This window comes from Macaca thibetana, chromosome 11, assembly GCF_024542745.1.
Source record: "Macaca thibetana thibetana isolate TM-01 chromosome 11, ASM2454274v1, whole genome shotgun sequence".
Lineage (NCBI taxonomy): Eukaryota > Metazoa > Chordata > Mammalia > Primates > Cercopithecidae > Macaca > Macaca thibetana.
The window spans coordinates 20,596,816-20,618,976 of NC_065588.1; the positions used below are offsets into that span (position 1 = coordinate 20,596,816).

At 37.9% G+C, this 22,161-nt stretch overlaps 1 protein-coding gene across 1 annotated transcript in view; it reads left to right on the forward strand.

Annotated features, from left to right (window-relative positions):
• Nucleotides 1-4,109: 4,109 nt before the first annotated feature.
• The window catches only part of PDE3A (phosphodiesterase 3A), a 314,907-nt gene continuing 296,855 nt past the window's right edge, over nucleotides 4,110-22,161 (forward strand). Inside the window, exon 1 of the mRNA XM_050747593.1 lies at nucleotides 4,110-5,347. Coding sequence (XP_050603550.1) covers nucleotides 4,388-5,347 — 960 coding nt within the window. The 5' untranslated portion in view covers nucleotides 4,110-4,387. The remainder of the gene's footprint in view (nucleotides 5,348-22,161) is intronic.

Consider the following 22,161-nt stretch of genomic DNA (forward strand, 5'->3'; position numbering starts at 1 on the left):
GGACAGCAGAGGGTCTATCTGTCATTGAAGAAAGCTCTAATAAATAGTGCTTCACCAGTGAAGTAGGAGCATTGGAATAGGAGGAGAGGTCAGAGAGAATTACTTGGAAAGATCATGTAGGTCCTTGTAAAACTGTCATGAGGACTGTGATGAGGACTGGATTCTGCAACTACAATGGGTAGCCTTTGGATCATTTTAAATAGGGGAGGGACATAATTCAATTTATATTTTTAAAGTATTACTCTGCTATATAGAAAATGAATTATAAGTAGGGCAAGATCAGTTAGTTACTGCAGTTGTCCTGGCCAAGGAAGATGATGGGTCTTTGGTAGGTTATTATAAGAGGGACGGTGAAAAGTAAATGAATTTAGAATACATTTTAGAGAGGATCAGTGGATTTCCTAATCGACTAAAAGTAAAGCAAGATAAACAAAGGAAAGAATCAAGAGCAGTTCCCTCTTCTGGGGCCTGAGCAACTAGGTAGATGGTTATGTTCTTTACTGGGATGTAAATATATATTTACTGGATGTAAATATATATTGAGAAAATATATTTTGGGTGGATAGGGGATAGGGAGGAAGCGAATTGTAAGTTAAGAATTTTGTTTTGGATACCATATATTTTAGCTGCCTATTAGATATAAATATATAATAATCAGATAGGTAGCAGAGAATGATTGAACCCATACTACGGAATGTAAACTTACTGAATTTTACAATAGAATCCCCTGATGCTTAACTATATTTAATAAAGCTCAAATGTGATGGGTTGGATCCTCTTCCCAAAAAACTATAAAAACAGGTTTGCTAGATTTGGCTAAGTGTAAGATTTTTTAAGTAAAATTTAAATGTTTATTTCTGATGTCCATGTTCTACTATTTTTCTGCATGTACAACGTTTTCCTTATTCTTCAGCTGTGTTGTCACTTTCTTAAACTAGGACTCACCACCATCTGTAGAAAATGGGCAGTGTTGATATGTGATTGCTCCCTATCCAGTTTATGTATTGCAGCTTATTTCATTTAATGTACTCTGTTAAAGGTACATTATTAGTTGCTTCTTTCAGTTAGTATAGTCCTGCAGGTTTCTGCATCTCTCTAACGTTAGCATTTTGTTGTTTTTGTTCACTTGCCTCTGGGTTCTGGATGGTATGGGGGGAAAATCTACCTTCTTTTCTTTCGATGGGACAAATAACTTTTTGATTATGATTTGTTAAAGAAACCTGGATGGCGGCCGGGCGCGGTGGCTCACGCCTGTAACCCCAGCACTTTGGGAGGCCGAGGCGGGCGGATCACGAGGTCAAGAGATTGAGACCATCCTGGCTAACACAGTGAAATCCCGTCTCTACTAAAAATGCAAAAAATTAGCTGGGCGTGGCGTCGGGCGCCTGTAGTCCCAGCTACTTGGGTGGCTGAGGCAGGAGAATGGCGTGAACCTGGGAGGCGGAGCTTGCAGTGAGCCGAGATCGCGCCACTGCACTTCAGCCTGGGCGACTGAGTGAGACTCTGTCTCAAAAAAAAAAAAAAAAAAATTATCTCCTCCTTATTTTATTGAAGAGTTCTAGGATGTTATTGTTTAACACGTGGATTTAGGATATTCTTGTTTTGCTGCCATTAACAAATGCCATTTTTTCCTGTTACAACTTCTAAAAAACGTCTGCTTCCCCTACCCTAAGTGTTCAGTTTTTATGATACTATTATATTAAATTTTCTAAAGAACTGAGATAATTGTGGGGGTAGGGGACAGATAAAATTGAAATATTCTAAAATTTCCCTTACTCTGCTTTTCTTTTTAACCTTGATATATGCCAGACTTGTACAGTTTATTATTTTAATATGTCATTTTTGATGCCAACAGATATGAACGATTTTCCAATCAAGGGTTTTCACTCCGACGTGTCCCAGGTAGGATCTGGCATATGAATCATATGTCTAAAAAGGAAACTCATGAAAGTATGTGTGCATGCTAGGGGGCTCATTTGTCTTTGGCAGAGACATTGCTGCTCCTGTTTCCTTAATTATTAAACAGATGGTGCCTACTGCCATTGACTAGCTGCCCAACTCATACTCCTGGGTGGTAGCACAATTCTGGACATCTGACAGAGAGAAGCTGTACCTTTACAGTTTCTCGTATCTACTTATGTCATAATATTAATATCTGCCTCCTACTAGAGCAGGCTGCTTCCCATGAAGCTGTTTAAAACTTAAACCATCTTCTCCCCCTGTCCCCATAAATTAATTTTATCTTAAGGATCTCCTTTTGGCTTTTTTTATTGCTTCATGTCTACACATAAAATACAGTGGCATATTGAATCAATTATCTAAATGCTTTAGGCTGTAAATACACTTTAACCTGGAATGTCAAGATAATTAAGACAAAATTGGATTAAGATTATTATTAGTGAGGGCAAATGACATCTAAGATGGCCATGTTAAAAGTGGAGTATCATGTTCTTGTTTTAGTTTTAAAAAGACAACCAGATCCCAAGGAACATCAATAGAGTTTAAGCCCATTGAATAGATACTGAATTCTTTTTCATAATCTGCCAAAAAAAAAAAAAAGTTAGCTTGAAAATTTTCTTTTAGTTTCTCAAATATCACATTGCTGCTGTACATGAACCTTTACTCATTAATAACTAAGGTCCTGATTTTTTTCATATGCTTTGCTCAAAGATGTAGTATTTTGCAGCCATAGTCAGTCTTCTAAGATCTCTCCTAGTGTTAACCCACCTATCCTCACCTCTCCCTTGAGGTTTTTCTTTAATTTTTGATGAACTATCTGGGCTTCTAAACTTTGTTAACCTGTTTTGAGGATATGGTCACTAAATCTCAATGTAATTTTACCTTCCACAGTCAAAAACTGTTGTGTAATACTCATACACTGGATTTAAATGACTGCTGCCTCTCCTTCCTTTCTTTTTATATTATTGTGGTCTAGGTAAGGCTGATTCTTCCATCATTTGAACCAACAGGCCAGGCTTGGGTTCTCATAAAACAGACCTTCCAGCAGGAGCAACCAAAGGATTACAATGTCACCTGAAATTGGACTGCTGTTGTACCTGACTTGGGAGCATCTTTGAATAAGACAGAAGTGGCTGTCATTTTCAGGGACAGTAGAAAGTATGTTGGCTCTCATCTGCCAAGTAGGCAAACACTATCTTTTTTTATTTTTTTCCCTCCAACGTCCTAGGGAGTTCAGCCTCAGGACCAGCCGCAGCCCCGCCCCCCCCCCCCCCCCCCCCACCCCGGGGCTGCGGTGGGCTGGGCGGTGGATCAGCCTCAGCAGCCCCTGCTCCAGCCTGTATGTTGAACCGGCAGCTTTCCCAGCAAAGGAGCAATCGAGCTGAGGGTAGCGCCTCCTCCGGAGGAGGGGGCGGGAGCTCGGCTGAGAAAGCTTTCCTAGGGAGTTGCCTTAAAGAAAGAAAGCGGAATTGTCGATCACTCCAGTTGCCAGTTTTATACAATTTCAAGCAGTCGTCTCCACTCGTTTCCCCTTTGCAAAACTGCAAATCGCCACCAACCTTGCATCAAAAAGAAGTGGGGAGAAAAAAAAAAAAAAAGTAAATTTCCTTCTCCCTTCTCACCCTCCCTTTCCTCTCACCCTCCCTTCCTCTCTTGCTCGCTCCTTCTCCCTCCCTCCCTTCTGCGGCTGCCGCTAGTCTCTCGGTCTGGCTCTCTCTCCGTCGGGACTTAGCAACTTTTTCTCAGCCCCTTTTCCTTTTTTTTTTTTTTTCCATCCTTTGCCATGAATTGGATTGACAGAGGCGGGGGAGGCTTTGCTTTCTGCCCCAGGGAATGGCGATTCGCGTCCTGGGGCCGTGCCGGGGAGAATCGGCCGAGGAGAAAGAAAGAGTGATAGAAAAAGAGCTGCAGGAAGGAAGAGAAGGGAGACCTCCATCTGCCGCGGGCCGGCGCGCTGCAGCGCAGCGCCGAGCCGCGCCTCGGAATGGCCCGGAGCCCGCCCCGCGCCCCAGACTCCTCCAGCGTCAGCGGCTCCTGTGCGCGGGATGCATTGGGCAATTTTTGAAATCCTGAAGTAGGAAGAGACCCCGGAGGATATAAGTCGGGGGTGGGGGTAGAACAGATAATCTGTAAAAGATATTCAAAGAGAGAAAAGGGGAATCCTGATCGTTTCTGCCCGTGCTTGCTTTCAACTTGAGCGTGCTAGCTTTTAACTTGAAGAAGTCTCATTGGAGCATCTAGCATTCTCCAGGAGTTATTCAAAAGCTGAAACTTTCGGTGGATTGTGGGCCTGGGGAGAAGGATTCCGAGGGTGGAATTGGGAAGAGCGTGTGTGTGTGTGTGTGTGTGCACGCGCGCGCGCGCGTGTGGGTCGGGGCGGGGGCGTCGGGGGGCCACTGGGAATTCGGTGAAGAGGGCACCCCATACCATGGCAGTGCCCGGCGACGCTGCACGAGTCAGGGACAAGCCCGTCCACAGTGGGGTGAGTCAAGCCCCCACGGCGGGCCGGGACTGCCACCATCGTGCGGAGCCCGCATCGCCGCGGGACTCGGGCTGCCGTGGCTGCTTGGGAGACCTAGTGCTGCAGCCGCTCCGGCGCTCTCGGAAACTTTCCTCCGCGCTGTGCGCGGGCTCCCTGTCCTTTCTGCTGGCGCTGCTGGTGAGGCTGGTTCGCGGGGAGGTCGGCTGTGACCTGGAGCAGTGTAAGGAGGCGGCTGCGGAGGAGGAGGAGGAAGCAGCCCCGGGAGCAGAAGGGGGCGTCTTCCCGGGGCCTCGGGGAGGTGCTCCTGGGGGCGGCGCGCGGCTTAGCCCCTGGCTGCAGCCCTCGGCGCTGCTCTTCAGTCTCCTGTGTGCCTTCTTCTGGATGGGCTTGTACCTCCTGCGCGCCGGGGTGCGCCTGCCTCTGGCTGTCGCGCTGCTGGCCGCCTGCTGTGGGGGGGAAGCGCTCGTCCAGATTGGGCTGGGCGTCGGGGAGGATCACTTACTCTCGCTCCCAGCCGCGGGGGTGGTGCTCAGCTGCTTGGCCGCCGCGACATGGCTGGTGCTGAGGCTGAGGCTGGGCGTCCTCATGATCGCCTTGACTAGCGCGGTCAGGACCGTGTCCCTCATTTCCTTAGAGAGGTTCAAGGTCGCCTGGAGACCTTACCTGGCGTACTTGGCCGGCGTGCTGGGGATCCTCTTGGCCAGGTACGTGGAACAAATCTTGCCGCAGTCCGCGGAGGCGGCTCCAAGGGAGCATTTGGGGTCCCAGCTGATTGCTGGGACCAAGGAAGATATCCCGGTGTTTAAGAGGAGGAGGCGGTCCAGCTCTGTCGTGTCCGCCGAGATGTCCGGCTGCAGCAGCAAGTCCCATCGGAGGACCTCCCTGCCCTGTATACCGAGGGAACAGGTAAGCACCGGCAACTCCTCTCTCGGCTCTTGGGGAAACTTGAAACACTTGGGAACCGGCGCAGAGTGGAGAGAATCCGAGCGCTGGCAACTAAAGGGAAGATAGCCTAGAAAAGTGGTCTAACTTCAGAATTAATAAGAAACTAGCAGGTTCCCCCCCCCCCGCCTTTCACACAATAGTTTTATAACGGGAACAACTGAAACACGATTGAGTAACAAAACTAGATGGCATGTGTAGGGTCTTCCACAGCTGGGCCAACTTTTTAGATCTGCTACACCTGGTGTATGGCTTGCCTACTCTTTTCGGTACTCTTACGCTTTCCTTCCTTAGCAGAAATTTTAGAATTAAGTTTACTCTTTTAGCAATGAGTGATTTTTTTAACACACAGATTTCACTAGATTTCTACTTTTTAAAAAGTAAAATGTCTTTTTAATGAAATGATACTAAACATTTATGAAAACCAGTAAAAGGATTCCAGAGCAAAGCAAGCTATGCTTGAAGGCGAGGAATTGATACACATTTTCTGGTTTTGCAGTGAGTTTTCTTTGGAGAGGCTGCAGCTGATAGTACCCAGTTTGTTTTTAAATATAATTTAGGGGCATGCATTATTCCATGCTAGTGTGTTTTGTATCACAAACTTCAACTTGGGGAATAATATGTCTGAACTTTGGAATTGTTCAAAATTGTCAACTGCGCTTTAGTGTCAACTAAAAACAAAACAGTTCCTTTAGTATGTGCATACTTAAGTGGATATTTGTAAATTCAAATGGATTTATGTAGATTTTACAGGAAATACTAATTTGGGAGGCCATTTCTAAGATTGCTGGAGATGTATATCTTCCTACAACGTGGGAGGAGGAGGAACCTGGGATTATAAAGTTGTAAATAAAACTTTAGTCACTTTTGGGGATGAGTCTCCTTATTATCATTAAATGACTTAAAAGTATAGAACAGTTGCTCTAAAGGGGATAAAAAAACAAATCCCAATTTTAAATGCATACTGTGTCTAAAAAAGCATACTGAAGTATATGCTTCTCTAGTTGAAGCAGATTTGTTCACCTCTGTCTGAAGTGGATTTGACACTTGATGGGGAGGAGGAGCTGGTTAGACACAGCAAGTGGAAATTTACACTTTTCCCTTTAAATTAATGCCTACCTGTGGTACTATTAGGACAACTTTAGGGAGCAAGAGAATATCCTAAGATAAAGTAAGCTTTTTCTTTTAAGGTTATTCTGTGGATAATCATTTGGGTATTTCTAAGAAATAGCAGTCACCATATGGTGTGGGTGGCTAGTTTGTTTCTGAAATGGAGTTGATTACACAGACCTATGGCTGTTTGACATTATTTAACAGAGTAGATGACAGCATCATAGTCTGTTTATTTTAAAACAAATGTAGTTATTTGCTTTTCGTTTAGATAAAACAAATGCTTCTTGTGTTTAAGCTTACTCTAAGAGTGGAGGAGAAAGCAGGCCACTGACTGATAGTTTTGGTAAAAATTTGGAAATTGTTACAGTAAAGTAAGTTATCTATTTGAGGGTAAACTAACCATTTTGATTTCTTTTCACAGTTATAGAACAGAATGTCTTTTAAACGAAAATATCACAGCTTTAAGTATGTTCAGAATACACTATTCATTAACTTATAGGGCAATATGATGTGACTATTGCAAACTTCACAACCATAATGTCTAAGGAAAATCTGGGATTTAATCGCAACTTGATTCCAAATTGGTATCATTCACCCTGTGGAATATTTTTTAATTTTATATTAACATTTATAAGTTAAGAAATTAAGGGTGGATAGAAGATAAGAAGGTGGTTAGGTAAATTAACCAGTGGCGTTCATTAACCCACAAATTTTTATTGGTTTTCTCTGGTTTAAATTGATAAATGGAGAATTTGAATTATCTGCAGTTATCAAAGTAAGCATTGCATATTTAATGTTTTGCTGATTAATGCTGTTGGAAAATGTAATTGCAATCTACTTCTGTAATTTTCTTTGGTCACTATTTTTTTTAAAGGCTGTGTTAATGAAGATTATTCTAAAGTGAGAAACTTTATGTCTTACGCTTGATGGAAAAACAAGAATACATTTAGCAGAAATTGAGATACTTGAAGTTTTAATGAGGGCATGGGTGAGTGTGTGCGTGTCACTGAAGGCTAGTTTTTATATATATGACCCATTAAAAGTTGTTGCTGAGCATAATTGTGGGGAGTGGGTGGAAACTAACACAGTGTACTATTTTATAAGATAGGACAGTATCTCATATACGTTAACCTTACTGTGTGAAAAGTTCAGGAGCTTACATAGTAAATGGCTTATCTGTTTTATCATAAGGAAACAAACTTCTGATTAAGGGTGCAAAGTGTACCACTGTCATTTGCATACTTTGTGAAGTCAAACATCAAAATAATTATAAAATAAGTATATAACACTCCCCTGAATATCATCTGTCTTTTTTCTGAAGGAATGTTTACTTTCAACTCAAGACAATTCTCATAGGCAACAAGTGAACTTTAAATAGTCATTTAAGAACTTAAAAGCACAGTCTGTCAGAGTCCTCTTGAGAATTTATTTGCACTTTGCTCATTGTGAGGCTTACCGGTGAGAGAATTTCATCATTTTCTTCTCTGTATGAATGGCAGTGGCTAGTTAACTTATGAACTATCCCTCTTCAGTGACCCTCAGTTCTAAAAGTGCAAAGAGAATATATGATAAAATTCTCATAAGAGAAACCAACTGACAGATACATTTTTCTCTCTCCCTCCCTTTTTTCCTTTCAAGAACCATAAATCTATAGCCCTGGTGTCTGTGAATGCAAGTGGGAATATCTTTATTCTCAGGAAAGAACAAAGTTTATAGTTCTTTAAAGCTTAAAGAACTATAAAGTTTGTTTGGCTTTTAGTTTAGCCCTGCCAACCCAGTGTCTACAATACTGAGGCTGATTTTGTAGATGAGTGTGTCAAACTACTTTTTTGGTTGCCCGTGTTAAGAAGGCAAGTGTCTGTTAAGGTGGGTGCATCTTTTCTAAGTGGACGTTCGCATCCCGGAGCAGATATGTCTCTCTCAAAGTACCACTGTGCCCTCGGCCCTAAACATGGGAATATACAGAGGTACCTAGAATTTCTTGGACTGTTAGATATTACGCATGATTAGTATGTTATTTTTCATTGTAAAATTTTAATTTTGCAATTTTTTGCTTTTGGAAATTGTATTTGAAGGGGTGTCTCTCCATTCTCTTTATAAATAAAGAATTATAATTGGCTGCTCATTCCTCTCTAATTACTGAGACCACCTTACACATTCACTTCTGAAAGATTTCAAACCAATGCAATTTTATTTTAGTTACCTATTAAGAAAAATTTTATATTTTTACCTGTGGTTTCAGATAAACACAAAGGCATATGACTGTTACATTAATGCGTCTGTACCGCTTAATGATGACATTTTTTGTGATGGATACAACATCATCCATTTTGATCTTAGTTATTAAAAGAAGAGTCAAGTTTTTCATCACTGATGTGAGAAACATACTTTTAGGAGAGAAAGCAAACAACAGCAAAGCAAAAATAGGAGAAATGGGTATGGTGTTTGATGGTAGGCACTGGATGGGAGGCATTGTTATTCGTTGACAAAAAAACTTGCTTATTCTCAAAATGTAGAATACATTGTTTAAATTCCTAAATGCCTTTCAATATAAACATATTGCTCAAATTGAGTAAGTTTCAGAAATAATCATGGACTTTTAATTAAATTGTAACTTCTGCATTTCAGTAGTGTTACTCAGTTTATGGTGATTCAACGAGCAATGCTGATTACTTTTGACTTGGTGACAATTAAAATTAATTAATGTTAATTTCTCAAAATACTGAAAAGGGAAAACAAGATTTCCTTATCCCTCGGGAAAGGTGAAGGAAAAGAATTTTTTTTGTGTGTGGGGGACAAAAATTGTGATTTTACTTTGTGAATACAGATATTTAAAGCATACTGAAAAACTTTTTTAAGTGACATAAATAGTCAGTGAATCTATATAAATTTACAGAGGCTGGAAGGAGTGAACACAGTAATTTTACTCTTTCTGCATTGAGTCGAAAGTGTAAAAAGTTAAAACTGTAGAACTGAAAGAAATGCTGTGTATGCTGGGCTGTCATGTTAATTAAATAAACAACCAGAACAGTGACTCTGTGTATGAAATACATTTTGAAAAGCCTTGGGGGAGGGGGTGCAGGCAGGCAAGGGTGAGTGACACTGGCATGAAAAAACATTCTATCTGCAGTGACATTTTTGTGAATTTGTTGTAGTCTATTAGGAAATTCAGCTCTGAGAAATAATCTCTTCAGAGTGCTAGTTGAATAAAGGCTTTACAAATTCAATTTTACTTCTGTTCTAAGCAAGTTCTCATTCTGTCAAGGTAGGATGTTTATAAACCTCAAAATTAGAAGTATGCCTATATATTTTGAGATTTTTCCATTAATACGGTTTGTGTCAGTCAGCCCAGTAGAGTCAATGTCGACTTCATTGAAAACGTGTGTTATTTTATCTATCAAAAGAAACAGTTTATTTTGGGATTAGGATGGGAGTTGTATTTTTGAGAAAGAGTTATTGTTGTGAGTTGTACTGTCCTGGATGTGTGAAGATAATCAATGCAGCTATTGTATCATGCTTTTGCATTGGCTGATGGCGAAATGTCTTATGCTCCCGGAAGTGATGCATAACCCTACAGGTTTATGGTGAATTGTTTACTTGGCTGCCATGTGTCTCCTCTTCATTGGAGTCTTCCTGCTCCATTTCTGTGTGGTGTTTATGTCTTCTAAAAAAAACCCCTCAAATTGAGATTAAAAAATTGTATGCTTATATTCTGCATTCATGTGTTTAATGAACCTCTGTGAAATAATTCTAAAGACCCTCAGAAAGTTCAGTCTCCTATTCTTGTACCTAAAGGTGTGTTCCATTAGTGTTCAAATGAAGATAATTCCTTTATATAGAAACTTGAATCCTTTTGGTAATTACCTATATATAGTTTCACGATAGTATTTTTTTATTAAAGGATTTTTTTTTTTTTTTTTTTTTTTTTAGTAAGGCTACTGTGGAATTGTTTTAACTCTGAACTGCGAATGTATGTTTGTGCTGTTATTGATATAAAATATACAGATTTCATTACTGAAAAAAAGTCTAACAGATGCACCTGAGTTGTAGTTTAGAGGAAGATGTGTTGTATAACAATTGTAAAAAATATTAGTTGGCCATACCTGTTCATTGTGAATGTATACCAGTGTTTTAAAAGAAGATCCTACCTGTAGCTAATGTTACCCATTATCCATGAAGGCCTTTGATCAATCAACCTACCAGGTCTCAAATCAACACATTTTATCTGTGCATTAGTCCTCGTGCTAAAAATGATACAAATAATACACAGAGAGATGTGGCACAGCATTGTCTCTCCAAAGTTTACAGCCTAGTGAGAGTAATGAGACATGAACATAAGAAAAAGGGAAGTCACAGTGAAATCTTAGATAATGGAGAAATGCATATAATAACTTAGAGCAGGTTTTTAACCTGGCTCCAGGATTCATTCACCTCTGCTCTGAAATTATATGCAAAACTTCATTTGTTCATTCTTACGAGCAAAAAGTCTTAGTGTCATAGGTTTTCAGAAGGTCCTCAACACATACATGGTTAAACATCAACGGTTTAGATTTTAAGCAACTTTACATTTTGAAGACATGGAGAATATTTTGGAAAATGGAAATTAGTTTGGTGTACCTCTACAGTCTGCTCTGAAACAAAGGTAAAATATTGTTAGATTTAGGACATGTTACACTTCAAAATAGTGCACTGATTGTATTAATGTCGAGTTAGTTTATGACTGTAAACAGCTGGTTGCACTGATATTTTAAATGCTTAATTCTGAAAAGGCTGTAATTAGTAGACGAGAATTATTCTGATTTTAGAGAGAAGGAAACTGAGAGTTAGCTAAATGTGTGAAGATAGCCCAAGGCAAGATGGCTTTTGTCCATTTCCTCTTTGACTTGACTATGCTACTGGGGAAACAGAGTAGGAAAGGAGTCAGGCTGGTAACTTTAAGCCTTGGTATTATTTGTCATTTTTCACATGGAGCCAACTCTAAATTCTCATTCAGTATTATAAGATTGAGTCATCAGATTGAGTGTCAGATGTGTAAATAACACAAAACTTGTTCAGCCCTTACAATGAATTTTCTGGTAATCAGATAATACCAGGTAGCCAATGGAATGAATTATTCTTGACTTTGTCGCATAAATAAATATCAGTTGTGCTGAAAAGTCTAACTTTGTGGAGTCTTATCAAACAAAAATATTTAGCAGTGGCTGAAATATTGAATAGTTTTATTTTAGATTTTCAATACGTTGATTTTTGTATGTTCAGGATTTCAAAATTGCAGGCAAAACATAATCTGCAAATCGGTAAGGCATTTCTCCATTAGCAAAAACAGCTGGTAATTTTTTCACCTGTTATTTTGCAGTGTTTCCTTAGAATTTCATTAAAATATAAGTAAATAGGGTATAATATCAGAGGAGGTCATGAAGAACATTACCATTTCGAAGATGGAAAGCTATTTGAGAAGAGTCACCAACTAAGCAATGTCTGTGTTTTTTATCTGATTAGAGCTGTCATTTCTTATTTAGGAATCTGTGAATGATTATTAAAGCTTTCAAGGATAGCCAGTCTTGCTAGCAATAGTAATAACATTACTTTAAGGGTACTCATGTTCTTTCATCCTGAGAAGATGACTGATTATAAGGGGCACATGTTGTTTGCTGAGGTGTGTGTATGTACATGTGCGTGTGTGTACCTGTATGTGCATTTATGATTTGTGTGTGTGCGTGTGTGGTTTTCCTCTGGCAGAAAATTGCTTTGGTTGTATCAATTTAGTGAAGAAACAGTGTCACCCAGTGGCTTTGATGAAAACAGTCCTATAAACATTATAGATAAGCACTGTCCAATAGAGATGCAACACAAGCCATACATTTGATTTTACATTTTCTAGAGGCCATACACACCCAAGAAATGGGTGAAATGAATTATAATAATATGCTTTATTTAACCCAGCATAGCATGTCAAGATGTAATCAGTATTAAAAAAAAAGAAATATTTTGCACTCTCTTTCTTTGTGAGTCTAAATATCTTGTGTGTGTTTTACACTTAAAGCACATTTCAGTTTGGCCTAGCCCCATTTCAAGTATTAAATAGACACAGGGGGCTAATGGCTGCCATATTGGGCAGTGCAGCTCTGTATTTTTAAAGATTTGTAATATTTGAGATACTGATGTCACCTCTTCAGTTATAATGAAAAATCTTTGTAGATTTAATAACAATGTACAGTCTTTGCAATTATATCTGTAATCTTGATAGCTCAGTTTTGGACCACTCTAATAGTTGCCAAGTCTATCTCCCCTTTTTTCTTCATTTCTCATTATTGCGTTTATTTTAAAATATGATTATTTTCGTTGGAGAGGGAGATTTAGCAGAGTTCCTTAATAAAAGACATTTATGTTAACCTGATTTATAACACAGTATCAATATTTCCAGTTAATTATGAATTTGCCTTTAGGAGTTTGGTATGTAACGGGCATTGCTTATGGATACACTGTAAACACAACACATGTTCATGATGATTAGTCTATAATTGGGTTATCTAATGTCTCTTTAGAAATGAAAGTGCTTATGTTTGTAGTGCAGGTCATTATCTTGGTAATTTAGGAAACTAAAAGTCACAAACCTGCTGGTCGCTTTAATGGATGAAAATTGTAACAGTGTCTGTAAAGGGCTGATGACTTTTCAGTATTGCTTATATAAATACCACTTTCATGGAAACATAATGAAAATGGTTCATTTTGTGTATAGAGTGGATTGGAGATTTTGATAGCGTGGAAGTTTTAAACTAGGAATTGAGATTAGGTGACTTTTGGAGCCATTTTCTGAGTTCTCTCTGGTTTGCAATTTCAAACTGATTTCAGATGAAAAAGTGTGGAAATGTTTAATGTCATGTCCTCTCCATCACCTTTCCTGACTCTATGAATTCATTAACAGTAGCCATAATTCCAAAGCTACATCAAGAAATAAAGAGAAAATTATATATGGCATTTTACTTTAATAGATTAACTTTTTAAAAGACATTTATTTTGTGTATAATGTTTATATCTGTGTGTGATACTCTCAGTGCTTGGGACAAGGTATATTATTTATTTTTACACGCAGATTAAGTATAGATAGATTTTTATCATAGGTACATAGATTTTCACTTACTAGGAATTCTAAAAAGATCAAAAGGCAATAGAATCATGGTATACAAAGAAGCACATTTGGATAAAATGAAATAATGTGGACACTGGCTCACTTCTGGTAAAGTTGACTTAATTTAGACTTCTTGAAGAAGCTAGCTGAAGAATGAAATATCATTGTAACACACATCTGTTGCTTGAAAGAGTTTATACTTGAATGTAACTAGTTACTGTTAGCTCTGGTCAATTTTGAAGTTGATTTAAATTAATATAGAGGATGTTCCGGTACCCTTTTTTTTTTTTTTTTTTTTTTTTTTTGGTCAGTCTTTTTCTGTTCTCCATCACTATCTACATACACATTTTATTTTTATTTCATTTTCTTTTTACCTAATAGATTATTCTCCCTCAGAATGTGTTTCAAATTTTAAGGAATGCCATTCTGTCTCTCCCAGTACCCTGTTAGAATATTGAAATAAGTTTATGCAAGAATCTTGTGGTTTTGGTTTAATAGGATTTTAGTAAAAATTTTCCATCTTGTGAAGTAAGTTTAAATAACTGAATATTTATGCTATGTCTGTGGCAAGTGTTTCCTTCTCTCCAGGTATAAACCACTTAAAGAGACCTAATGGAAGTTTGAAGTCATAGAGATATTATTCAGTGGGGAATGTTTAATTTTGTGGCAACTGCTATACTGCTATGTGGAATCAGCATCCTTAGCCCATTTTTAAGCTGGCATGGACACAAATAAATGAAAGAGTTTTTATTTTTTATCGTATTTTAGAGATCCACTTCAGAAATGCTCCTTAGCAAGCAGTGTTTGTCCTCGTGGTATGAAACATCCCCTTGTTTGGGAGTTATTATTTCGGGGTCCAGCCTCAGCAGCAGTCCCTCAGGAAGTTTGGAAGAGAGAGAGCCTGCTGAACCGCTTATGCTGTATTGAGAATTTGCTTTCTAGTCTCAGGAACTAAGGAAGTCAGATTCAGATTAAGACAATTTTTATTATAAAAGGAATCAAATTTTTGTAGCTTCCTTTTCTCAACCATCAGCATTTCATTTAGAAAATTCTGGCCCAGTGTCTTGCTTATTGTAAGTGCTGGCTGGATGGTAGGAAAAATGGATGAAAAAGAAGTAAGAGACTTTTTTTTTTTTTTTTTGAGACGGAGTCTTGCTCTGTCACCCAGGCTGGAGTGCAGTGGCCGGATCTCAGCTCACTGCAAGCTCCGCCTCCCGGGTCTACGCCATTCTCCTGCCTCAGCCTCCCGAGTAGCTGGGACTACAGGCGCCCGCCACCTCGCCCGGCTAGTTTTTTTTTTGTATTTTTTGGTAGAGACGGGGTTTCACCGTGTTAGCCAGGCTGGTCTCGATCTCCTGACCTCGTGATCCGCCCATCTCGGCCTCCCAAAGTGCTGGGATTACAGGCTTGAGCCACCGCGCCCGGCCTATAAGAGACTTTTAACTTGAAATATTTATCTCCCCATTCTCCTGAGATTGAGGTGGTGACTTAATTGATTTAAGGAAATTTCTATGGAAAGAAGAGAAGAAATAGACTATCAACAAACCTATACATTTTCATTTTTAACATGATGTTTACATTTTGGTTACTTAAAAAAATATTTTCTTGCATATGTTACGTAAGGGGCTGTGCCCTTACTGGTAGGAAATCCCATGTTCAGCATGAGTCCTAGATAACTATTTTTAGTTCACTCTCAACTGAAAATAACCAAAGCTACCACCAAGATCATTGTACTATAAAACTTTGAAAGATTTCTGAAATTAGGGTTCATCTTTTAGAAAAATAAAATATCAAGTGTATTTCACATTCAACTAATACGTTGAGAGAGAACAAACTCTGTCTTTATTTTCTTCCATTCAATCCCACAGGGGTCTGACAGGTGCTCTTCGGCTATCACCTTTTTTACACTCCAGTGGTCTGCATTCTTGTTGGAGGTCCTTACTGAATAGCTGTGTTTTGTGAAAAGTCTCATGTAAGGCAAATGCCATCTCTTTAGCTTTTAATTGTGATCAATTACGAAACAAAGTTTGAGATGGTTGCTTCCAGAGATGACATTGTGAAATTGACTTTTTAAAAATGTCATCCAACCGCAGTGCTAGTTCCATCATGTGGAATGATCTAGAAATTTGGTAGCCTAATTTCAGAGTCAAGTTGAACTGAAAAATCAGAAGCTTATAGGGTTTTATGGAATAATAAATTTAGCTTTTCAGTCATTTTTCTTTGGTCCACCTAATTTTTAATAGAACTTGACTTGTGAAAATAGAACAATTTAAGTCAGATAAGAATGTTTTGTTGCTGTAGTTTTAATACTGAGAGAAGGTACAATATTTTCATATCCTCTCACTGAAATCAGAGACATATCTTTTGAGTATGTTAGGAAGATGATCATGACATTAGATGAACAAGGAATACAATGTTTAGGGAAAAAGTGGTTTCCAACCTTATGGTTTCAAGTTTCTTTTTATCTGTAGATGTCAAGTGTTCTCACAGGCATACTTTTTAGAGTTCGCTATCACTGACAGCTTCCAGAGTTTGAGAGTTTTTTGAATATACTATTTTTAAAAATCTCAATATGGTTTTTATTTGAAAAAATATATTACTAACTGAGACATTCATTATAAATTAAACTGAAATAAAATATAATGAAGCTATTTGTGAGTTTAAATTTTGTAAAACATTTTAGAAGCAAAATCATTTGTTTGCATTCTGAGACAAGGAGCTGTGTGTATCATCTTGGATCGTGTCTGTTTTTATTCCTAGGGATTGTTTTTCCTATAATTGGAGTTTTTTTTTGCTAGATAAGTAGGATCTAAATTACAGCATAGTTATTAAGGCAGTAGCCTCATTTTGTCCACTTCTCGTCATTCCTTTTTACTTAAATAACAATTAGATTTACTCATCTTAACCCCTTTACAGAACTACAGCTAGAGCTTTTAAGTGTTTTTGGTGGAACTTCCTTAAGCAATTAACTAGTCCTAATAAAAAGTGTGAGAATTAGATTGGGAATGTTGGATATATATATAACTAAACACCGATTAAATAAGTTATCTAAAAAATAAAGTGACATTCAGATGTGAAAACCACCATAAAAATGAGTGCCAAAAACGAATGGTAGTATTTTTGTTTGTGCAGAAAGAAGACTAGATCAAAATCATAAGAATAATTCCTCAGCTTTCAAAAAATATTTTATGGTCTTTTGAGGACATAATATTAGTTCACATAAAAACTAGAACCCTATATGCTTTGAAAAGAGGAGAAGACACTGAGAAGGACACTCTTGGAAGCTGGGTGGGAAATCCAGTCATGCATTGCCTCAAGATCTGTCATTAGACCAAAACCACTCAGGGGATGATGGTCTGTGTAAGAGATCCTAATGCTATTCACGAACTCTCCTGACATTCATTAGTTTCCAAGACATTGATTCTTATTCTTTAACTTTTTAGCACATTTATCATTTTCACTTATACATGTATGCTAATAGCAATCTTATGTGAACTTTTACCTCTTATATGACCAGAATTGATTAAAAATGTCAGCAAGTTTTTTATTTAAAAATCTCAGAACTTTCTCCATTTTACACTGAATATTTGCTACATTGTAAGCATTTCAGTATGACCAGATTCTTCTTTTGTTCTAACTTCTCCCCTGTTGATAATTATTCTTATATAACTGTAATGCCATGTTAATCAAACTATTGTTTATGAATTATAACAGTAAATGCCCCTGGTTAATAGATTAATCAACCTGCCTTAGGTGCTTTTGAAGTCTGTGAGGACATTGCTTAATTTCACCTACATGTAATTACATGTTATTGGACACCCTCTAAATTGAGCCGTTTATTGTAGTTCTCAAAATTTACTGTGAATAAAAATTATTTGGGAAAACTATTGAAATTCAGACGTTTCAATACTGGATTATAGATCCTGTAGCCCTCCAGGTACTCTGATTCAGTTCAGTGTAGAGTGGGGTCCAGAAATCTGCAGTTTTAAGGAACACCCCAGTTGCTTCTGTTGAGAATCACAGGACTATAAACTACTGTCTACCAAAACTGTACAGGAAGTTCTGACTTTGGCAGTCCGATTCAACAAAAGTTTATAAGTGCTTGGCTCAGACAAGAAGGGTCAGTATCATGGGGAAAAACTATACACACACACTATAGTTTATGAACCTATGACGTTCATGAATGTTTCACTTTGATTTCATTTCTTTGAAGTTCAAAAAAACTTAATTGATGATACCTCAAAGAAGTTTTTTTGATCACCCTGGATATCAATTTCCTCATCTGTAAAATAGGAATAGGAATGTCAGCTTCACTACGTGTCTCATATGGCTGTTATAAAGGCTAAATCAAAATAAATTGCTACACAAATGTTAAATAGAAAGAACGTATGCACTCTCTGGACTGACACAGACCAAAGCTTGTATTATATACCAGTTTCTTAAACTTTCAAAACTTTAGTACCCTGTCTATACCATAAGAATAATGTAACTGATTTCTTAAGGTTGTGAAGATCAAATTAATGAAATAATGGACAGAGGTTCTTGTAAAACATTGTGCACAGCTGAACGTGAATAATACATATTCTTGCCCATTAGGGCCAGGTCATTGAAGGTTACAGGCTAAATTTCAGAAAGCACTATGTAAAACAATGCAATCAAATTTGCATTTGATTACAAAAACTCACAAGTCTTAACAAAATATGCAAATTTAATGGAAGTTAATTAAAACAGTATTAGGGAGTTAAATTGTAAGCAAAACCACTGCCAAGTGAGGCGTCCTAGGAACCAGATAACGTAACAATAGGAGAGAGATCTGACATGGACTTCAGATGCTTCAGGTGCTTCATTGAAAAAGGCTTAAGAGAGATATTTAAGAAAATTCATGGAGTCCTTGAATGTCTTTGTAAAAATGATGCTTTTGAGGGTCAGTTGTGTTATGTGTCCTATAACCCCAAGTACAGAAACTTGATTCGTGCTTTAAATTTGATCTGTACTCTATCTGCTATTATAACCTATATTTTGTCTTGAAAAACAAAATGATTTTCAAAAATTTTAGTTTCATTTTTCATGGTAAAATTTCAGTCATGCCCCTCCTTTTTCTCATTATATACCAGTGGTGCCATTATTCTCAAATGACAGGGACTTGCTGCTTATTAACTGTGTAATACAGCTAAGCCCTGGCTCAGCTGTGGCCCTCAGTGGAAGGTAGTGAGTGTTTATTTTATCGCATAAAAATATTTCTCAGGATGCTCTCTCTTTTACCGGCTTCCACAGGGCTTTACTCTAGGCCTTAACCCTCAGACCACTCTTCTTCCAGATTTTTCCACTTATTGAATGATCTTTCAGTCTAGTCTGAGGTAGTTATTTTGGTTTGGCCCTAGGAGCAGCAGGAGTCCTGTGGAGTCTCAGGCTACTCCTATTGGTTTCAGTTTATAAATTCTGCCTAGAGTGGTCATCTCTTTCCTAACTTGGTTACAGACAGTCCATGGATTTCCACTTTTGTGATAGAAGATGGAAAAAGGTGAGGAGGAGGGGACAGCAGATCACATAGGCCATGAGGGGTCATTGCAAGACTCGTTCTGAGGCAGATGGGGTACCATCAAAGGATTTTGAGCAAAGAAAGGATGTTACCAGCCTTATGTTGAATAGGATGTCTCATATTCTCTGTGTTGAGAATAGGTGTTATGATGTAAGAAGGTAACCAATTAAGATTGTTATAATAATCCAGAGATGATTGGGAGTTGGACCAAAATGGTAATGTCAGCGGCAGATTTTAAATATATGTTGAAATCAGTACTGCCAAGTTGGGCATTGACTGGCTGATATTTCCTTTGAGGACAGACAGAGAGTTCCTTTAATGTTTTCTCTTATTTTAGGGACCAAATAATAAAGGAATATATATCTTTATTTCTTGCTTTAAAAAGATCTGATTGGGTTGACACTTTTTTTCCTTCTAATTTTATCTTCTGCCTGCACCTTCCAGAAGATGTACAAACTGGAGACCTGACATTCGGGAAGGTCATGACATCTGCTTACATGGAAATAAATTCTAATCAAGCATCTCAAACTCTTCACAAGTTTTTCAGTTTGTTAGGATGCTATAATGTTTTGTGTAATAAAAGTTGGTTTTGAAATTTTATTTTGATATAAATGTCTTTATATTTTAATATCCATTTTAACAAGATGAAATTTTAATAAATTTGTGTCATTCACATGCTCTTCCTTTTAAAGAGATGTATTTGCAGCTGATCGTCCTCATATCTTTTTTTAAAAATTTAATTTAATTAATTTTAAAGTTCCAGAATACACATGCAGGATGTGCAGGTTTGCTACATAGGTAAACGTATACCGTGGTGCTTTGCTGCATCTATCAACCTGTCACCTAAGCATTAGGTCCAGCATGCATTAGCTATTTATCCTGCTTTTTTTCACCCTGTCACCCCACCTGACAGACTCCACTGTGTTGTTCCCCTCCCCATGTCCATGTGTTATCATTGTTCAGCTTCCACTTATAAGTGACAACATGTGGTGTTTGGTTTTCTGTTTCTGCATTAGTTTGCTAAGAATAATGGCTTCCAGCTCCATCTGTGTCCGTGCAAAGGAGATGACCTCATTCCTCTGTATGGCTGCATAGTATTCCATGGTGTATATGTACCAAATTTTCTTTATCTAATCTATCATTGATGGGCATTTGAGTTGATTCCATGTCTTTGCTATTGTGAACAGTACTGCAATGAACATATGCGTGCACATATCTTTATAATAGAATGACTCATATTCCTTTGGGTATATTCCCAGTAATGGGATTGCTGAGTAAAATGCTATTTCTGGTTCTGGGTCTTTGAGGAATCACCACACTGTCTTCCACAATGGTTGAGCTAATTTACATTCCCACCACCAGTGTAAAGGCATTGTTATTTCTCCACAGCCTCACCAGCACCTGTTGTTTCTTGACTTTTTAATAATAATTGCCATTCTGACTGGCATGTGATGGTATATCAATGTGGTTTTGATTTGCATTTCTCTAATGATCAGTGATGTTCAGCTTTTTTTTCATATGTTTGTTGGCCACATAAATGTCTTCTTTTGAGAAGTGTCTTGTTTATGGCCTTTGTCCACTTTTTAATGGGGTTGGGGTTGTTTGTTTTTTTGTTTTTCCTTCTTTCTTTTTTTCTGGTAGAGTTGGTGTTTCACCATGTTGGCCAGACTGGTCTCCGTCTCCTGACCTCAAGTGATCCGCCTGCCTTGGCCTCCCAAAGTGTGGGTTTATAAGTGAGAGCCACTGCAGCTGGCCTTTTTCTTGTAAATTTAAGTTCCTTGTAGATTCTGATTAGACCTTTGTCAGATGAATAGATTGCAAAATTTTTCTCCCATTCTGTAGGTTGTTTGTTCACGTTAATGGTAGTTTGTTTTACTATGCAGAAGCTCTTTAATTAGATCCATTTCTCAATTTTTGCTTTTGTTGCAATTGCTTTTGATGTTTTTGTCATGAAATCTTTGCCCATGCCTATGTCCTGAATGATATTGTCTAGATTTTCTTCTAGGGTTTTTATAGTTTTTGGCTTTGAATTTGAGTCTTTAATACATCTTGAGTTAATTTTTATATAAGGTATAAGGAAGGGGTCCAGTTTCAATTTTCCACGTATGGCTAGCCAGTTCTTCCAGCATCATGTATTAAATAGGGAATCCTTTGCCCATTGTTTGTTTTTGTCAGGTTTGTTGAAGATCAGATGGTTGTAGATGTGCAGTCATATTTCTGAGTTCTGTATTCTGTTGAATTGGTCTATGTGTCTGTTTTTGTACCAGTACCATGCTGATTTGGTTACTGTGGCCTTGTAGTATAGTTTGAAGTCAGGTAGCATAATACCTGCAGCTTTGTTCTTTTTGCTTAGGATTGTCTTGGCTGTGTGGGCTCCTTTTTTGGTTTCATATGAATTTTAAAGTAGCTTTTTCTAATTCTGTGAAGATTGCCAATGATAGTTTAATTGGAATAGCTTTGAATCTATACATTACTTTGGGCAGTATGGCCAGTTTCACAATATTGATTCTCCCTATCTATGAGCATAGAATGTTTTTCCATTTGTTTGTGTCCTCTCTGATTCCTTGGATGCTCTAAATATCTTAAGCTCTAGTATAGCAAAAACATGAGACTTTCAAAGAAAATTCAAAGCGTTCTCTATTAGTCTTTGAATAGTCTGACAAATCCCATATCCATCAAAGACATATTGCCAATACATCCCAGGTCTTTTTATAGAGGAAATACTTCTATTTTGTTTTCGTATTAAATCAGACCATCTGTTGACCTACAGAGCACTTCAGTGATAGGTGCTATATAAATATTTAAATTATGATAGCTGATTGCTCTATAAGTTTAGAGTTTGCTGATTCTATATTGTGGTTGATTTCTGATTATGAAGCATTTTTACATACTGCTTGGGAACAACAAAAGATAAGATATTTTAAAATGTGTGAAATGAAGAGTTTTTAAATCACGTGGGAAAATACTTTTGATGACTGGAAAGTGAAATCATGAAAC